The 19,485-nt window shown below is 46.9% G+C and overlaps 6 protein-coding genes across 6 annotated transcripts; 4 read left to right on the top strand and 2 right to left on the bottom strand.

The window, feature by feature from the left end:
- Positions 1–549: 549 nt before the first annotated feature.
- Positions 550–3,281, bottom strand: ACHE_21051S (putative phosphoketolase; the record flags this gene model as incomplete). Its single annotated transcript, XM_043285422.1, has 7 exons — positions 550–587; positions 641–1,466; positions 1,526–2,456; positions 2,504–2,656; positions 2,705–2,939; positions 2,987–3,061; positions 3,119–3,281. 7 exons carry the CDS (start codon positions 3,279–3,281, stop codon positions 550–552), a joined length of 2,421 nt encoding a protein of 806 aa, XP_043134115.1.
- A 324-nt stretch (positions 3,282–3,605) lies between these two features.
- ACHE_21050A (putative acetate kinase) lies at positions 3,606–5,129 on the top strand (the record flags this gene model as incomplete). The annotated part of the gene is made up of 6 exons (XM_043285421.1): positions 3,606–3,982; positions 4,030–4,344; positions 4,404–4,466; positions 4,523–4,595; positions 4,655–5,032; positions 5,091–5,129. The coding sequence occupies 6 exons, from the start codon at positions 3,606–3,608 to the stop codon at positions 5,127–5,129; spliced, it is 1,245 nt and encodes a 414-aa protein (XP_043134114.1).
- Positions 5,130–5,487: 358 nt separating this feature from the next.
- On the top strand, positions 5,488–6,122 carry ACHE_21049A (uncharacterized protein; the record flags this gene model as incomplete). Its single annotated transcript, XM_043285420.1, has 2 exons — positions 5,488–5,797; positions 5,857–6,122. 2 exons carry the CDS (start codon positions 5,488–5,490, stop codon positions 6,120–6,122), a joined length of 576 nt encoding a protein of 191 aa, XP_043134113.1.
- Positions 6,123–8,006: 1,884 nt separating this feature from the next.
- Positions 8,007–8,165, top strand: ACHE_21048A (uncharacterized protein; the record flags this gene model as incomplete). Its single annotated transcript, XM_043285418.1, has 1 exon — positions 8,007–8,165. The coding sequence occupies one exon, from the start codon at positions 8,007–8,009 to the stop codon at positions 8,163–8,165; it is 159 nt and encodes a 52-aa protein (XP_043134112.1).
- A 707-nt stretch (positions 8,166–8,872) lies between these two features.
- Positions 8,873–9,217, top strand: ACHE_21047A (uncharacterized protein; the record flags this gene model as incomplete). Its single annotated transcript, XM_043285417.1, has 1 exon — positions 8,873–9,217. The coding sequence occupies one exon, from the start codon at positions 8,873–8,875 to the stop codon at positions 9,215–9,217; it is 345 nt and encodes a 114-aa protein (XP_043134111.1).
- A 778-nt stretch (positions 9,218–9,995) lies between these two features.
- On the bottom strand, positions 9,996–11,562 carry ACHE_21046S (uncharacterized protein; the record flags this gene model as incomplete). Its single annotated transcript, XM_043285416.1, has 4 exons — positions 9,996–10,319; positions 10,367–10,655; positions 10,705–11,225; positions 11,278–11,562. The coding sequence occupies 4 exons, from the start codon at positions 11,560–11,562 to the stop codon at positions 9,996–9,998; spliced, it is 1,419 nt and encodes a 472-aa protein (XP_043134110.1).
- Between the last annotated feature and the right edge of the window lie 7,923 nt (positions 11,563–19,485).

Genomic DNA, 19,485 nt, shown 5'->3' with positions numbered 1-19,485 from the left:
ACACCCCTAATTGTAGCAATTGAAATCCTTGCTGCGTAACTAAAACATCCTTTTCTGGAAGCCCAGCATGCAACGTCTCAGAGAACCCAGTACCATCCTCCCTTGTATTCACCCAAAAGACCGCAGCCCCCGCAATAGACTTAAAGACAGTCCCAGTATCAATCGTTTCGCAGTCGATATACTGGCACCAGTTGGGATGCTCGGGCCTGGGAATCCAGGGAAAGTGTGTGCCACCACCAGTACAATCGCCCTTGAGGAAGACATTGAAAGTGGACAGAAGGAATATATCATGGCAAAGAAGATTGAGCACGGTCTGAGGAGAGTTCTGTGTAAACTAGGGTATTTCCACCTTTCTTCGGATACGCAACCCGTACTAACACTTGGCCTAGGTACCGAAGATTCTCGATATATGGGAGAAATGGCCATTGATACCTCGAAATAGCACCCGATATAGGACTGGCTCCCCTCCATTTCCGAAATGGCTTAAGATCCAAGCAATTTTATTATTATAGAATGTATGCTAAAACTACATGTCGAACCAGTTCCTGTCTAATCGAAAGACGGCATGTCATACATTTCCTCGGGATCTGCACATGCTTGTCAACTTTATATTCGTTCGAATAAGAGAAGAATATCTTACCTTGCCGGTTTGCAAGAATATACTTCTTAGTGTCAGTGATCTCCTGATCCAACTGAGTGACCAGTTCATGCTGCATAAGTTGAACATGTTCATTCCACCTCGCAGCGCCTTGAAGAGCAGCCTTGGCTACATGGAATCTGGAGACATGGTTCGCAAGCATCATGTCAAACGGTGTCGTGGTGCTCCCCTCCTCCATGTATCCGTCGATAGTTGCCCGGTCCAGGTGCGGCCGTCCGAAGAGGAGTCCCTTCAGCTCTGATGGGTAGCCGTGGTAGTTGAAGTGGATGTTTTTGTCTTCAGTGAACATGTTCTCGAATGCCTCATTGGAAAGAGCGTGTGGGTGAGCGCCTTCGTTGTCCAAAATCAGCAGGTCTGTTACGTTGATAACCCGAACGCGCAGCTCGGGAATTCTCTTGCGGAGGATCGCTGCTGCGTAGATCACCTCGAACATCACTTCGACACCGATTCCTACAAGTACAACATCTGGACGAAGACCGCTGTCCGTACTGCAGAACTTCCAGATCGATGCACCAGCACGACAATGGTTTTCGGCTTCTTCTGGTGTCAAGTACACGGGAGTTGGCTGCTTCGCACCAACCATAAGGTTGACGTAGTTTTTCGATTTCAGGCAATGGTGAAGCGTCGACAGGAAGGTGTTAGCGTCGGGCGGCAGGTATACACGGGCAGCAATGGGTTTCAATTTGAGCACCGCGCCGATGAAAGAGGGGTTCTGGTGGGAGAACCCATTGTGTTCCTGTCGGGTCCAGGTACTGGTTTCAATGTAGTTGATGCTAGCGACACCTTGGTGCCATTTCGTCTCCTGGGCCTATTGCTCGTTAGTCACCTTTTATCCTCAAGGAGACGGGGAAAGAAGAGCATACATACCATTTTCATGAACTTGGCGTATTGCACCATCATCGTATGAACAATACCAAGAAAACTCTCATATGAAGGGAAAATACCAATGCGTCCAGTCAAAGTATAACCCTGCATGAAACCCTGACACATATGCTCACTCAGAACTTCAATAACCCGACCACCCTTAGCGTTTGAGAACTCATCCCATTGGAAATTCCGGTCCGAATGTGCCAAAGCAGCATCCAATTTGTTGCTTTCCAGTTCGTCTGGTGAAAAAAGCCGGACGCTGTGAGGGTTTTGAACAAACACCTTGTCAATGAGTTTTCCGATCATCTTCATGGCACTCTCCTGCGTGCCTTTCTGCACACCGAACTGTCTCCAGTCTGGGAGGTCTGGAGCCACATAACCCTTGTAGGCTTCGAAACGCTGCCCCAGCTTCTTCGAGTCGCTGGTTGGAATGACGGATTTGATTTCGTCAATGACATCGCCTTTCTCCGTAAAGAGCTCCTCGGGCTTGTAGTTCTGGAGCCAGACTTGCAGAGCATTGAGCTCATCCTTATCTTTACGAGCGTTGGGCAGAGGCACCTGATGCGAATGGAACGACCCCTCGATAAACTTTCCATGCAGCTCCTTAGGCCCCGACCAGCCCTTTGGCGTCCGCAAGATGACAATCGGCCATCTGGGCTTCATAATCGGCTGTCCCGAGCGTGCAGCATTCTGGATCTTACGGATCTCCTCGATCGCCCAGCGCATGGAGCAGTGAAGATCTGTGTCAATGTCGTCCAATTTCTCTACAATGCGTACCTGGTATCCGTATCCGGTGAAGAGAGCTGTTATTTCTTTGTCGTCCATGCAGCCGAAAATGGTGCGCTCGCTAATTTTGAAGCCGTTTAGATGCAGAATGGGGAGGACGGCTCCTGATTCTGCGGGGTCGATGTACTTAATTCCGTGCCATGAACTGTAATCAGTTAGCGGTGCTCAAACATGTAATTGCGGTAAACTAACGTGGCCGTTGGTCCAGTTTCTGCTTCGCCATCACCGACGACACAGGTGACGATGAGGTTGGGATTATCCATGGCTGCACCGAAGGAGACAGACAAGGCGTATCCCAGCTCACCTCCTTCGTGGATGGCGCCGGGTGTTTCCGCGTTGATGTGACTACAGATTTCAGTCCAAGCCTCTGTCAGATCTGCCATGCTAGCTTACCTTGGTAACCCAGCAGTCGTACTGAAGGTCGAGATAAGGTTATGCAGACCGTCCTTATCTCTCGAGTAGTGTGGATAGAACCGGCCCAAAGAGCCTTCTAACCAGAGACAGGACAGGATACCCGGTGCACCGTGTCCGGGGCCGACAACGTAAAGCATGTCAAGATCAAGTTGCTTAATCAGATAGTTCAGATGGGAATAAACGAGGATCAGCCCGGGACATGTTCCCCAGTGGCCTGATCGGGTTAGCGCAGTCCTCTCCTACTGAGTGTCAATTACTTACCCAGTAGTCTAGGCTTGATGTCTTCATGTTTTATGTTCCGCTTCAAAAGCGTGTTATCCTGGAGGAAGATCATCGCTGGTCATGCCTGTCAGTATCTGCTCCATGTCCTACACATCGGTTGTGACAGCGCACCTGCAGCGATATAAGCCGCTGCCCTCCGGAACTTATACAAAGAATCACATGCCGACTGATCTAGATATGTATTCTGGAGCCTGACCTGTAGCTCATTGACTGAATCCGGGATATGCGATGGCAGGGGTTGCGGGTTAGGTCTATCGATGTTCTCGCCCGGCATTGTGATAGTGGCTCCGATGGTTGATCAATTGATAGAAGGACGGAAGAAGAAGGAACTGACGATCAATTGTGAATATATAGCTACATCAAAAACTATTATTAGCGAAGTGATTCAGTTGAAATACTTCCGGGCGTTCCAATGTCCGCTAACGTCACAATGAATGGGGGCTGTGATGTCATACATACAAAACAGGTCAACCTCGCGACCAAGTCCACTCATTATTAGTCAAATCGGATCTCGGTAGTTCTTGTTCGTCTTTTTAATGTAAACTGAATATCACTTGCTCCGTTTCGCTGTGTGAACGCGACAATTCATCCTCTCAAAATGCCGAAATCAATACTCTCTGTCAACGCCGGTTCATCGTCTATCAAAATCACCTTTTATACATTCGAGCTCCCACCACGGGAACTCGCAAATGCGCAAATCTCCGGAATTACAGCGCCCCCGCCGACTCTCAAATATACCAAAGGCGATCAGACGCACAAGGAGGAGCTGAAGGACAAGCTGAGCACGCCGCAGGATGCGTTCAAGTTCCTGCTGAAACGATGCTTCTCAGATCCGGAGCTTTCAGAAGTCGCTGGTAGTGACGACCTCTCGTATATCTGCCACCGGGTTGTGCATGGAGGGGATTATCCGGAGGCCGTGGAGATTAACGACGAGACTTATCACACCTTGAGAGGAATCGAGGATTTGGCGCCATTGTAAGTGCGACATTGAAATACAACACGAGTTCTTTCTGACAATATAGGCACAACTTCTCCGCCCTTGAAATCGTCCGAACATGTCGAGAAGATTACCCCAATGCCAAGAGCATCACCTTTTTCGACAGCGCATTCCATCAATCGCTCCCGGAACACGTGAGAACATACCCGATTAACCAGGAAGTGGCCAAGTCGCATGGACTCCGCAAATATGGATTCCACGGAATCAGTTATTCGTTCATTCTCCGCTCCGTTTCTGAGTTCTTGGACAAGCCGCAAGAGAAGACTAATCTGATTGTGATGCATATTGGAAGCGGTGCTTCGATCTGCGCTATCAAGGAGGGGAAATCTGTTGATACATCGTAAGGCAAAATCCACGACGTGAACCAAGATCGCGATCATTGTTGACACAGTCTTCTAGTATGGGGCTCACCCCGTTAGCTGGGTTACCAGGCGCGACGCGAAGTGGCTCGATTGATCCATCGTGAGTTTCCCAGACCGAGTAATAGTATGGAAGCGAGGTCTAACACTCGAACTCAGACTCGTGTTCCACTATACCAACGAAGCAGGCAAATTAAGTCCCGCCAGCACGAAAGAGATGCACATTAGCATGGTGCGTGACCACTTTAAGACTCCCTAAACGAAACATTGCAATTAACCAAATTTTAACAGGCCGAAGACATCCTCAACAAACAATCCGGCTGGAAAGCCCTCACAGGCACAACCGACTTCTCCAAAATCGCAGTCGAGAACCCACCCTCCCACGAACACAGACTAGCCTTCGACATCATCGTGGACCGCATGCTAGGTTTTATTGGAAGCTATTTCGTCAAGCTTGACGGTCAGGTCGACGGATTGGTCTTCGCAGGTGGAATTGGTGAGAAGAGCGCGTTGTTGCGGAAGACGCTTGTTGAGAAAAGTCGAAGTTTGGGGTTTGCTATTGATGAGTCTAAGAATGATCAGGGGCCGAAGGATGATCAAGCAGTGCTGGATATCTCAAAGGAGTCTGGCATTGGACGAAAAGTGCTGATTTGCCAGACAAATGAACAGGTATGTTCCTTCGCCTTTGCGTTGCCTTCAACAAGATGGTGTTTCTAATCGTAAACAGTTTGATATGGCGTACAATTGCGTTTTGACAAAGAAATAATGATTCTAAGCTTCGAATATGTTAATACATTATGCATGTTAGGGAAGATAATACGACTTATTAAAATCTCAAGTATAGCAGTTGGTCAAGCCAAATTCAGATCTTCTGGTCATGCCAGAGCTCCGTAAATCTCTACGCTTGTTCAATCCCTACTCACAATGTTATCATCACTGCTAAATTAGAATCTGCCAAAGTGATTGAAGCCTACAGCATGAATGACTGAGCTGGTGCCTGTCCATTGTCCAAAATGTTTCAAGACCTGAAAGAAGTGAATACGAACCGCCCAAACCGCCTCAAGCATCCATACGTTTGAATTGGATTTCATTTATCCCAACACATATAATAACAGGGCTTCGTCATGACGATTGACCGTACTCTAGAACTGACCTTCAATCATGTCGTCCTGCCCCCAAAGCTCTCTGGTGAGCAGGACTGCAAGGTTGAAGATATTGAAAGGGAGCTGCTGTCGCGTCTCCTGTGTGCGATCAAGACGATAGGATCCTGTGGAGAAGACGACCTTCCCATATGGCACAATATCGTGAATACACTGCAGAGTTGCGGACCTGTGGATGAGAAAAGATATGTGAATAAAGTGGCGCTGACGAATGTCTTCCACGATCTGGATTCTCAGCATGCTGTTATACTTCGCATCGCGGAGCAAAATGCTGGTCTCCTTATTCGTTTCGCTAAGTGAAGATAGACATAGTGTTCGATCTTGTCCTAACAGAGTGTATTCAGGAAGTTATCTTCGAGGCCTTTGAGGCATCACCCACTGCTGAGGAAACTCTGGCATCCCAGGGCGCCTTGCAGTGGGACTTTCCCAGCGTCGCCGTATCTTTTCGTTCCAAATTTGAAAAGTCTGTCTTCCAGGATAGCTTGGTATCATTCCTTGAGAAGGCAAATCTTGAGCCGCTGGACGAACTTGCGGCCAAAACATCCAAGGCTGGCGTAAAATTTCTGAAGCTCGCGATACAGTTGACCCTGCGCTCATAACACACTTCCTCATGAGCCTGATAAAAGCCAACGGCAGCCGCGTATACCCTCCTCTCCTTCGAAAGCGCATCAAGGATGATGTCACCTGGGATAAGTCGGAACTCTCATGGCGACGAAGTCCGTTCTGGCTTATACTGCATGTTTCGGTACAACGCTTGCTTTGCCTGGAAGTGGGCGGAGAAAGGGCAATCGCATTACAAGTTCTTAATGTGTGGCGTTCTCGCGCAGTCGCTGAGGGACTCCATCAGCAACCTGAGCGTTGAGCTGTGCAATGTCCTCAGAGCCAAGCTGTGTCGTTGACTAGCCAAGCTGGAGAACCAGAAGGCAGCTGCAAGTACCTCTGCTGTTTCTGTCTATAACGGCCTCTCTGAAGACATGGGTTCTCTCTACTGGGGCGCAATCGAAGCTAGCATATCCGCAATTGAAGCCCAGTGGAACGCATTCAAAGCAGATTATCGACGCAAAGTCCCTTCCCTCCCACTTCGTGCTCAGGACAGTGAGCTTCAGTTGACTCTTCCTAATAGCGGCTCTTACCTTCAAGAAGTCCTTAATCAAACTCATCATTAGAGATCGAGACTCTTGGTTGTTGATCCAGTTGCTCTTGGTCCCAATTCTAGTAAGACCACTACCGAAATTTTCGGCTCACTGACTTCGCTTTATTTTCACTGGAGAAATCGGAGATGTCCATTGAATCTGCGGCTCGTGAGGTCCCTTGCACCCAGGATGACTGTTCTCAACGTTGCAAAGACACTTCTACCCAGATACGTGGTTACTTAGAGGCTGTGGGCAATGCCTATAGAGGAAAACTGGAGCAGATGGGTACCTTCATTCTCAATGTATTTGAACAATGGGTACACACGGACAAATGCGCCGCTGTCGTGTATCCGTTGCTGCTGGAGTATTACCCATATTTCGAACCTGAGATGCTCGATGTTTTGCTACTATCACGTCTTGAGGATATGCGGCACCTTCAAGCTATTCAACAGTATCTCCACGGCAGAAGCAACCGGGCTAAGAAGCGCATCACAATCTTTGCTAATCCACAGGACTGCTGTTTTGCCGCTAGATGCTTTGAGGATACAGAGAATTTCGATGACGATCAAGCAGCACGACTTGCCAGGCCTATGCGTATACCAATGCAAAGGTATTGATATATCTCCTCCAGAAGAGAAACCGTGGTTACATCTTAGCGGCCAATGAATGCGGGGGACGTTTCTCAGAGTTCGAGCTACTAGGTCATCTTAACGAATAACATGCGCGTTCTAGGTCGACGCCGGCATTTTCGTTTTGGAGATGGATAATCGATCCTTGGTAAAAGCATGGCTGGACCGGGTTACTGAGACCCAGGGAGCTGTTTATTTTGGATCTGATAACAAGGTTCGGGCCCAGTACCGGGCTGGCAAGACTATTCCACTGATTGCCACACCCTTTGCTGAGAATTTGGATAATTGCTTGGTTTATTTGGACGAGGCCCATACTCGAGGCACGGATTTGAAGCTACCAGTTCAGGCTAGGGGCGCACTGACGTTAGGTTTGAACCAGACTAAGGGCCACACTGTTCAGGGACGCCATTTGAGCCATCTCAGTATGGAAAAGGAGAAGTACTAATGTATAACAGCTGCCATGCGGATGCGTCAGCTAGAAACAACGCAATCCATAGCATTCATCGCGCCCCCGGAAGTCCATCAGAGCATTTTGGATGTCTGCAAGAAAAGTGCATTGGATAAACCCAATTCCTCTCATGTTGTTATTTGGCTGTTGGATCAAACATGCACTAATAACTAGGAACTGCAACCTCTTAACTTCTCACAAGGCAGGGACCTCTGCCGGCGTACGCAGGCGGCACGACTTGGAACCAGTTTCTGTCCCAGATAAAGCACCGAGATGCATACATGGCAGTCATTACAGCAGCCAGAACGACAAGGGTTGGAAGAGCTGTACGCACCGGAAAAGCCCTCTGCGGTGGACACCAGTTCTATGGCTCTCTCTGGCGAGCTCTACAGCTTCGAGCGAAACCTTCAGCACCGGCAAGAGCAATCGTAGCATTCCACCAGCTCGATCCGCAGTTCGGCTCTTGAAGAAGCTGAGCAAGAGCGGGAGGTTGCTTTCGAGATCGAAGAGGAGAGAAATTCAGCGACCTTGTCGTCTTCCAACCTTTAAATTTCCAGGCTTGCACCAGGTTATACGTGAATTTGTCATCACCGGCTTGCTAAATGGGAATAGCAGATACACGAGGGCGTCTACAGCGTTTGACGTGACGCATTTGGGACAGAAATACAGAATCCGGACCTCTTCACTGCTGCGCCATACGTATATCTCGCATGAGTTAATGAGAACGGTGAAGACAACTAACGCAGGCGTATTTGATGACTTTACTGTAAGCACCCTTTTACTCTATTTATCAGATCCAAAAGCTGACGATATGCCAGCAATCGGTAAACTGGATCACCTGGAGTGCAGTATCCGACACAGCACTAGTCATCATCCCAGAAGAAGCCGAAAATTATTAATCCCCCTTCTCCGGGAAACCGATATTCCGCTCGTGCACCTCCTCGTATACGCTGCACCTGTCACCAGAAAGATGCAGCATTTCGACCTCCTCGACTTCTACGCAACCCCCAGGTTCCCAGAGGACTGGGAACAGCCCTCATGGCTGCCATTTGAGCTCGGAATCCTGGGCGGATGACTTTATCTTGAATTCTCGGAGTATCACCACATAAAAGAAAGTCTACGCTTCGAAGCACAAAACAATGGGGCTTTCTTGGAAGAAGACGACAGCGACTACGAAGACGCCCCCCCAAACCACCACCAAAAACACCTTCGCCTTCCTTGGCGAGTGGCTCTCCCTCCGCCGCCAGGGACAAAATATCACGCATACACCCATGGGATATGTATGTCAGGGCTGGCAGCTTCGAAGTGATCATCCATTCTTTACGCAGAGGCTTGTTGACGTCGATGTTTCGAGTGATGGATGCACGTACCATCCAAGCAGTCAGAGTGAGTTTGAAATTGACGAGGAGGTTGATCGTGAGGATGAAGATGGGAATGAGGATTATGTTGAGGAGGATAAGAATGATGATGAGGGCACTGGGTAGGTGGTTGCTGGTTTTTCGGCTTTACTACTTGTTCAGCAAGGTAAATAGGGCTAGGGTTATCTGTTGGAATATCATTTCGCCGTGTTTGAGTGCCAATATGATTACGTACTTCTCCACCCTGGTAGTTAGTTCATCCTCAGCTCGTATTCTTCCAGGACAGCGGGCTGCAAAACAAGGATGTAAGCGACGACATTGACAGCTGACAGGCACATAAGCAAAAGCAACTTATCAAAGGGGAGTAAAAGAAAAGAGATGGGAAATCCCACGCAGTTCCCGTCCGCTTCCTTCCGGTTCACACTCCCCACCCCGTATGTCAGATCAATATATTGAACAATACTTGTGATTGATAAACGCAAGCACCGGGTCGATCGTGAATATGTACGAGATGCATATTACAGGCTGCGTTTACCGGAGCACTCCGGGATCCAAACTCATGAAAATCATTGATCCATCAGTTATTTCTTTTTGCTACCCGAAATCCTAAATGATTAGCAGAAACGACTAGTAATGATGGTAGATTGTATGTATCAAATCTGTTGGTATATCATGTGATGAATCATATAATCACGGTGTCTTACTTACAGGAATGGCCAAAGTACGAAGCTGTATATTCTCCATGTGATATACCATGGGAATTTTAGTGAGACGCGGGATTTCGCGGATCAGGTACGACTGAATCGGTTTGATTAATTCCAAGTTAATGAACCAATAGCTGAATCAATACGAAGTGCCAACACCCGCATTCTGAATAGAAACAAAGAATCGCGACGAAAACAAACTATCCCTCCCGTACCAAAACCGTACACAAAAATTCCCCATCCATCTCCCCAATCCCAGGACTGTGCACTCTTACCGTTTGCCGCTTTGTTACCGGTTTGATATCGAATTCCCGGAGCAGAGTCGTGACGGTCTTGAGGATATTTGTCATAGCGAGGTTGCGGCCGATGCACATGCGATGGCCGATGCTGAAGGGTATTAGGTAGCGGGATAGTTCTTTGCTTCGTTTCTCGTCGAGCCAGCGGGATGGATTGAATTTGTTATGGTCATTGCCCCAGATGGCGGGGTTGTGGTGGAGGACGTAGTTGGAGATGCAGATGTTTGTCTGGAGCTGTTAGACGGTTATTGTTGGTAGTAGGATGGGAGACATACTCCGTATGGAATATGGTATTTTCCTATTTCGAGACCACCGGGACGGCCGACGCGACGCCATAAGGGCATAGTGAACACGGGGTTTATCCGGAAGTTCTCTCGAACGCAGGCCATCAGATAACTCAACGACGATTCAAGGCCTTGGATGGGATAGGCTATTTGATCGTTGGCGAGAGGAGGTAGAGTAGACTCGACTTCGTCTACCACGGCAGCCAGTGTATCCGGATTCTGGAGAAGATGCCAGAAAAGGAGAGTCAGAGTTCCTGAAGTCGAGTGCGATCCGGCCACGCTTATTCTATTAGCATACTCGTGAAATATATAGACAGCTAATCACTTACAGAACTGCAAAGGCTTCTGAGTTGATCTCCTGTTCTGTCAAGGTTGACCCAGTATCGGGATCCACGGCCTCAACCAAATTCTTCAAGAGATCTTGTCTTTCAGTCGGATTATTTATTTTGTATTTGACGCATTCCGCACAGATTTTCTTAAGAGCATCCCGGTTCTTCATTAATCGTCTCATCCATGGGATTGGTGACCATCTGCTGATTGTCTTGGTAATATTCTGCAAAGGTAGCTCTCCCACGATACCAGCCAGGAGTAGATGATCATTTATTGCGGGCAATACCTCCTCATATCCTCTCTGTTGAGCTCCAAACGGCTTGCCGAATGCTACTGAGCCCAGGATATCAAAGACGTAGAGCGAAAGTAGCAGTTTCAGGTCGAATATCTCTCCGGTCTGTGCAAAAGTGTGTAACCTACTCTGCAGGAACTTCATCTCATTTTCAATCAGAGGCTCCAGGTTCACAACAGAAGCTTGGGAGAATCCGTGAGAAAGCTGTCGTCGACGGAGGGAGTGGATCTATCTGCGGTCACTATATATCGACCATGATAAAAACTCTACGACAACTCACATCGTCATTCGTAGTCCCAAAGATATTTGGATTGAAAGCCGTAAACGCGTCATAAAACTCAGATTTGCCCATCGAGCGACCTCCTTTGTAGATAGGGGCAATAGCATTGCCATCCCATATGTGAAGATGATTCGGGCCTACCCGCACAACTGGTCCATATTGTTGATGAAGCTCGATGAGTTTTTCATGGAAGAACAGCTTATACACATAATATGCCTTCCATCCATATGTAAGAGACGCAAGCAGCGGGCCCGGGTATCTTGCTAACGGGTGGAGGATTCGCATATATATCAAATAGGATAGTACCAGCAAAGAACATATTCCACCTGGGAGTAGCCATTGACGGTCAAACTGCAAAGGTCGAGAGTAAATGTCCTCCCACGATATTTCCAATTGCATAATGTCGAAATTCTTTGTCATATCGTTGCAGCTTCATAGTCAAGGTGCACTCCGGATTGTAATATACAAGCCTTTTCTACCCCGCGGATTTCCCCCACGGGGATCTACGCTCAGGACCGATACCCGAGACCGATTGTGTTCTTCGGAAGATGCATCTGTTGCGAAGGCATTGAAACGTCCGTTATGGAATTTCTTTTGGATTTTGAATTTGATGACACTATTGGAATTTCTGATAACCTGTTGAGATCAGTTCGCTTATCGATGTGCATTGTTAATGCCTAGAAGACAACGCTTGAGGCATAAGCATTAGATGATGAGTTGGACATTGAAGTTCAGCCAATCGTCGCCGTTGCATGTAAGTTGATGGAAGAAGTGAAGATAGATGCTGGTTGCGACAGCACAGCACGTGATGGACATGTGACTTTGTATACACTTATCAAGGATCAAGGGACAAGCCAGCGCATGCCTACATAACTACCAGAGGCCAAAGCGAATCCTCCTTTACTTCGCTGTCAAGTTGCCCGGCAGATGCAATTGCGTATACCGCATTCCAGGACTTGCTATCAAGGTAGCCAAGAAACAACCACAACTGGAAAAAAAGAAAAAAAAAAAAGGAAACCTCCCAGCAAATGAAGGAATGAATGAAACCATACAAAACACATATGGCTCTATCCATACCGATCCACGCCGGAGTTTAATACCCTGTTTCTGCAGCCGGGTTGATTCCCGTGGAATGCAATTATACCCAAACAGGCAAGGGATGTTGCAGGTGTAGTGATACATGACTGTAGAACATAGCACAGCATCCTACTCGCCACACAGCAGTTATTCGCGTGATATCGACATTCGAAGTGCATGGTTGGGGGTATCCTGGCGGCAGAAATGAAGTGGTATTCTATACAAGTGGAAATTGCATGATCCGTACTCTGTACACCGCACTCATTCGTACAAAGTACAGAATACAAAATAGTACTTTAGACAAGAATCTAGATTTGAGTCAGTTCTGCAAACCGATCCGGCGATTCGATTCGGTGGATCACCCATCCACACCGGGCCGAGGGCGGAGTGGATGCTACCCGATTCATGCGTCGCTAGCATGCAGAATACAAGTATACTCCGTACCGACTATATGGATAGTGAGACAGCCTGCACGGACTAGAAGGATATGATCGACTTCCAGAAGGAACCAATCGTTGAGCACTATGGCCCGGGTCGGATTCCGCGGGCCCAGTTGCTTTCAATAGCTGATGTTCTCCGTCGTGGAATGCAATGGAATCGATACTTCATTGGATGGTTGGCAATCAGTTGAGTAATATACGGGGTGCGTAGATTGAGATGCGAGACGAATGATAATTGGCGCGGAATTGGCAGAGGATACACTCCGTATCCAACATGACCACCAATGTACTTGTAGAGCGCGATAGACTCGACTCGATAACTGGCTCAGACCTCTTCAACAGGTAAAGGCAATGAGCAAACTCAGTTTGACAGTCTGTTATGATAAAGTAGAATTGAGTAGATGGAGCGGTGATTCCTATTCAACGTGTACCGTGAAGGTTATTCATTATTTCTATCTCAATACAATAGGCTATGGCCTGGTTTCTCCGAGTACCCATACACCGTATTCTAGAAGCACAAATCTAGCTGATCAGAATAGCCCAATGTCATGGAAACGCGATTCGCAGATCTATTGGCCCGGGAGGTACTCCGGGCGACCCAAGTAGTACTCCGTATGGAGTTACTGGAGCTGATTCATAGTGCTCGCTGTCAGAAATAATAGCATCATGTGCTATAACAAAAGTACCTTATATCTCCGTACTCCGCCCCGTAACAGGGGCAGGTTATATCGACGGTGCTTATACCCCGGGAATGGAATGATCGACTTCCAGAATGATCCAGTTCCTGCACTAGATGCCACGGAGTATTGGGTTGCTTCCGCGGCTTATCTGTCTTTCAATTTATTGACAGAAGATAGATCACAAGGAACTCCATATTATAAGATATTATAGAATGACAGGTATGAATCAGGAGGGGCATGTGTTTGGGCTGCAATGCTAGTAATCCAAACTCAGGCGTCTAGAATATGATCTAGGATACAAGTACCTGCATACAAAGTACAGGTACCGGGTACAAGTGCAGGATTATCCCGGGCGCTATTTTTTTTTTTTAACTCAGTATCCCCTGATAGTTAGTCCGATGGGAATGTCGCGTGGTGGCAAATAGCTCCACGGTAATCAGCGTCCAAGCGCTGTCAATCAATCAATCCCCTGCTAGTCCTGCAAGGTAGTCAAGACAGTTTTTGTTCTGTCTCACATTGATCTTGTTCTATATGGGTGCATGAAAAGTACAGAGTACAGTGTCCCAAGTATTTGTGATGTTCAGACTAATGCATCGAGCCGAACTCTGGAGATGCAGCTGGTTTTATTCGGTATGTGGTGTACTTTACGGGTATTACCATATCGTACCGTATCGTACCACTATGTATGAGCGCATTCCACGAATACCAATGAATAATGAGGATTTCTGGAATCCGAAGTCGAACCGCAGTGGATTTATCCACCTTAATCAGCCATATTATTGGGTCTGGAGTTCATTCCCGACTAGGAATATGAAGCTATCACTTGGGGAGCTGGACTATGGGGAATAAGAGACGCTTAGGAAGCTCGCGGAAGCGGAAAGTCTTCTGGAAGATTTCCTAACGGTTTCCACTGGGCCTCGGTTGTTTCTAGCGCAGTTCTAGTGGCATCGCTGGTAATGACCAGTATTACGATTATACAGAATTTTATGAATGGGTCTGCTTGTACAGTTCGTCTGCAGAGTAGTCCTTGTATGTTTATCCATGAAATGAAGACATGAACATGATATACAGAGTATATACAGATACGATTACAGGTACCAGGTACAGAATACAAGTACACACTAACGGACGCCAACCATGGTCCAGTCCACGGTACCTTTCGGATGGAGCGATTTAGCTCTTCTAGAAGGATTCTAATGCGTCAACACATCAGGATCAATCTATATAAACCCGTCCATATAGACAGGGTGATGATAATATAGAGCAGAGGATACTTGTCAACTTTTCCGGTCGCAACATGTAAACGACCATCTCGGAAGCCGGATTCCATGGATTCTACCAATCACTTTTGTAATTAACATGTTACCCTACACTTTCAGGCCGGTGCAGAGTACAGCTTCTGTACTCCGTAGAGCATACCCTGTACATACAGGTTGGTGATGTCTTACTCAGTCGAAGACGCTGTTCCGGTCGTTAGTTCTACCCTTTCAGCCATAGAGATAAAAGAACCGATCGGGAGAATACTACGAAGGATTATGGAGTGGAGTCCGGAGTACATAATCAAGTTGGTGATTATTGGTTCATGAGCAGTGGAGGACAGCTGAAAGTGGATAGATCAAGCCACGGGACTCAGACTCCTTAATCATTTCCAGAAAGGCTTCTGCGAAGTAAATGTGGCTGGTTGAGTCGTACCAAGTGGCAAGTTGTAGGGTAAATGTCGGGTTCCGGGAGTGGACCAATTCTACTCTGTAGGAACTGGTCTGGGAGTCGATATTTGTATCGTTCTAGAAAAGAGACCGAAGGTGCATAGTCCACGGACTAAGATTATGGTAGTGATGATGATATGGCTCTATCGGACACTGCTCCGTCGACTATGTAACTCAGCACAGCGCTAGAAGGCGGCAAGAACAAAACGGGGTCATACAAACTCTAGATTTGGTCCTACGTAACCGGACGGGCTGGTGCGGGAATCCAAAAAAGTGGGCTGGGGGGAATGGAGTGGGATCCGCGATCATTATGGTGTGAAATCATAATATTAATTAGGGTAGGATGAGGCTGGAATTAGGGAGTTCCACTCATCCCTGATCCTAATCCTTAGTATTCCGTATAGCATAGCACATGATAGAGAAAAGGGAGAAGAAAAGCAAATATAAGTACGAAGTAAAGAACTGTCCAAGACGTGTTTTCAGTGTCCCAAATGTGCTGTTTCTCTATGGTTCGACATTGAATACAGGTCAGAAAACCAGGAGAAAGGGGATCCTCGCATCGAACGAATCCATTTGATCAAACGGAGCCGTCATCCGAGACTATGTACGTCTCCAACCGCGCGCGAAACTTCTGGATGTCGTAATTATCCATCGCGTGGAGAACTGCATATGCATGCATACACTCGCCGGGGAACTAGGAAGTGAAGAACTGCAGGACGGGTATTGGCATCTGGATTCTCGCGTGGTCACATCTAGATTTATTAGAGTCTAGAGCACTGTACTCTGTGCTCCATATTCTGTAGAATCTACTGCATACAACCGCCACAACCACTACTGTAGGTAGTGGACGAGGTGCCCCTTATTCTTACCATACGATAAATACCATACACGGGTAACGACTAGTCAGCCACGCGAGAGTCGAGACAAACCCAGCGGAGCCACTAGACTGTTCCTGGAATAGAGCCGTGGTTTAGGTTCTGTTCCTGCTTCCGCCTTTATGGTGCCGGGGAAGGAAAATGGCTCCACACCAGCTGGGAATAGAGTGGATTTCCCGTTGTGTCCGACGAAGCGGTTCCTAGCTTCCAGGCGGTGGAGTACATGTGATGGAGTGGAGTCCAAATTGATTATTTATTTTCTATTTATTTTCTACCTGTGATTCCAGAAGTATTACAGGAGTATCCGACGGTATGTATGCATCATGTATCATTAGGTTCCCGGAATGCTAAACAACCGATTAAACGGCCAACGACCAGCCAATAAAGCAGACAAAGGAAAGGGAGCTACTAGAGTAAACGACCAGAGTCAATCGGAACTTACTTTTATATGGAAGTGCTTATGCTTGTACAGGTATGGACACAAACTCTGTAATTTGTATCGTTTTGTCAACTTTGGGTAGAAAGGGGGATCCCCATCCACGCAGCTTCGCGTACCTTTCCGCCGGGACATGGGAGAAGACCCACTAGTGTTACAGTACCACGGTTCCATACGGTAACAATGGGTATTACCATGACATACTATACCCAATAATGTTTAATATGGGATGAAGCTGTTATTGACCAAACAGCCTGTTCTCTTTGCTGTTCGTTCTATATTTTATTTTTTTTTCTTGGTTTTAATTACGGTTAGCTTCCGTCTTGTCTTTTTTTTTTTTTGATTACTACATCAGCCTCCATCGCATTTTCGTTTCCTATATCTATCCTGATGGACCCCCTTCATCGATCTTCTTCTGCCCTGTAACTTCCTCTTCATTCATATATTTGGCTATTTTCCTGCCTCTCTTCCTCTCCTTCCGCTTGACATTATTGCCATACATTGACCTTTATCTTGACCTCATCCTTCTCCCTCGCCGCGTATCGCCCGGTCCTTTCTCTATATCTCCTGCCTCCCTTGGCTCCGACGTGACCTCACCCTCGGTCTCCCTTGCGATACATCGAATCCGATAGTAAATAATTTTTATTTATTTTCTTTTTTGACTTCTCGGAAACGACGGAGCTGAGTTCCGCGACACTCTCCTTTCTTTATCATATTCCAGGATCCCAAACTCCCTTGCCGTCGATTGCATTAGTCCGGCCCATTTCCTCGGTCACCTGGATTCGCTTTCTTCGTTGTTCCTTTATTATTATCGATCAGATCGTCCACCAGCGACAACTACGACAATAATCACAATCCTGCTGCTTCACGGCCCACAGCTACTACTGCCGCCGACTCGTACTTAACCACGCTTTGCTGGCCTCACCCTCCGATCACAAACGCCAGCCACAACAAAACAACAAAGAGCAAGGAAAAAAAAATTCGGAACGATCCGTCGAATATCCGGGATCCACTTCTCCTTCGCTTTGGCGCTCTCGCTTTCATTCATTTCTGGGCTGAAAGTTGACCACATTCCTGCCCTACATCTCGTCTGTTCTCGGCGGCTGCATTGTTCTTAAAAGGATCGCCTTTTCCGATCTCATCTGCAGGTCCCTTTTTACTTTTTTTCCTGCTCATTTCTTTTTCTACTATCTATCACCCGCTGGTCTCCTAATCTCAAACCTCCGTTTGGACCTGTTAATTGCTCGATATATTTATACTATTTAATTCTCTGGTGAGTCCCTTTCTCTTTCTCTTCAACCAATCTGCAATATCCACTATATCGTCAAATTCTTGTTATATTTAACATTCTCTAACCATGGCCTTCTCCACAGAATCTACAATGATCCTCACAGACTTCTCTGCTTTCAACATGGGACGTGGAGCCTACGACACCACAGGAATCAAGAAGCCCGGCGCACCACCACCGCCGCCCAAATAAATCCATCCTTCTGCTTCGGATGCGACTTTGCTTTTCTCCTCGTTCTCCAGCGAACAAAAAGTTTCTTTACGGGTTTTTGACATTGTTTCCTCATGGCGCCTACGGTTTCGGATAGTCGGCTGTGCTACCAGTTGACTCCTTTCATCTTTCCTTTCGGTATGTCCTCAAGTGTTACCTTATTTGACTTACTTGCGATTCAAACTAACTTGTTGTGATAGTCTATGTATCACTAGTGCTACCATTTTCGCTTCTTCGTTACCGGATTCGTGCCTTCGGGCCACTATACGTCTTTTAATGCCTTGTCTTTCAGCGTGGGCTTCTTCGGACATCGATCTTCGGCGCTCGATTTTTTTTTTTTGCTCGATTATTTTTTTTCCCCTCCATTTTCTCGCTTTAGCGACATTGCCGGATTCATTTTATTACATCTTAATTTCTTCGATACGACCCTTCCGACAGATCGACGGCGATCTGAGTTTGCCAAAAAGCGATTTTGGTTTTTATTTCACACTTTTTCATTTGTTTGCATTGCTATGTTGATTGGGTTGGCTGGCGTTTGAACATAGACGGGATGGATTTTCACATGGGGCATTTTATGGGATTTTTCTTGATACCAGACCAGAATTAGACTTTCCGGCCTCGCGGTCCAATTGTGTTTATTGATTATTGATTATTTTTTTTGATGTTCTTCAGGATGCATTATTCCTCTCTGGTGTACTATACTACATACTACTAGACCAAGAATAACAGCGGCTGTATGTTGTTGTGCCCAAGTACATCCGTCTCCGTGCTCCCCGATCGACCCTTGTCTGACAGCTGTTACAATATCCACCGTCCTGCCTCACTCGACTGGCTTGCCGATTGCAGCACAAAAATTAAATTCTTCTCATCTTCAGCTCAGCCATGCTTGAGCACCCTGGAAATACCCAGCGATACTGTACTAATACTGTACCTAGTTCTTAGTATCTGTAATATCGTGCATGCAAAAATTTTTCTACTTGCTATTTGGGCATCCACCCAAAGGATCCTCGAACAAATCACGGCCTGCAACGTCACCAGCATAACACGACTAAACCGGGCACCATTCAAAATCCTCTTGCTTTAGTCGTATGTATGGAAACGTCATTTCCATGCGTTCGAAAAATGCACTCCTGCGTTGGTGTTATGTGGCAGTCCGTATGGAGAAACAGCACCGTATCGGGTAGGAATTATATGGGGTATGAGTGACTTGGCCTATTGGGCCCGTAACTTTTTCCAGGTTTTTTCTATTTAGCTTCGAATTGGAATTCTCGCTTAGCGGTTTTCGCGGGATACGCGATTGAAATTGTACATGTTAAATTTAAATAGATTAGACAATTTGTTGAGCATCGAAGTTCTCGCTGTGTGTTGTCTATTGGGGTGTTGGCCTTGGCAGAGGCAGCGCTTGTTTTAAGCGTTAAAACTTTCGCCAGGGCTTGGAGGATGCCATTGGACCGAGGAGCTTTCGTACCTGTTGACTATTTGAGTCCTGTTGTGCT

Source organism: Aspergillus chevalieri, chromosome 2, assembly GCF_016861735.1.
Source record: "Aspergillus chevalieri M1 DNA, chromosome 2, nearly complete sequence".
Lineage (NCBI taxonomy): Eukaryota > Fungi > Ascomycota > Eurotiomycetes > Eurotiales > Aspergillaceae > Aspergillus > Aspergillus chevalieri.
The sequence above is the reverse complement of the archived record's forward strand: the minus strand, read 5'-3'. Positions and strand labels throughout refer to the sequence as shown.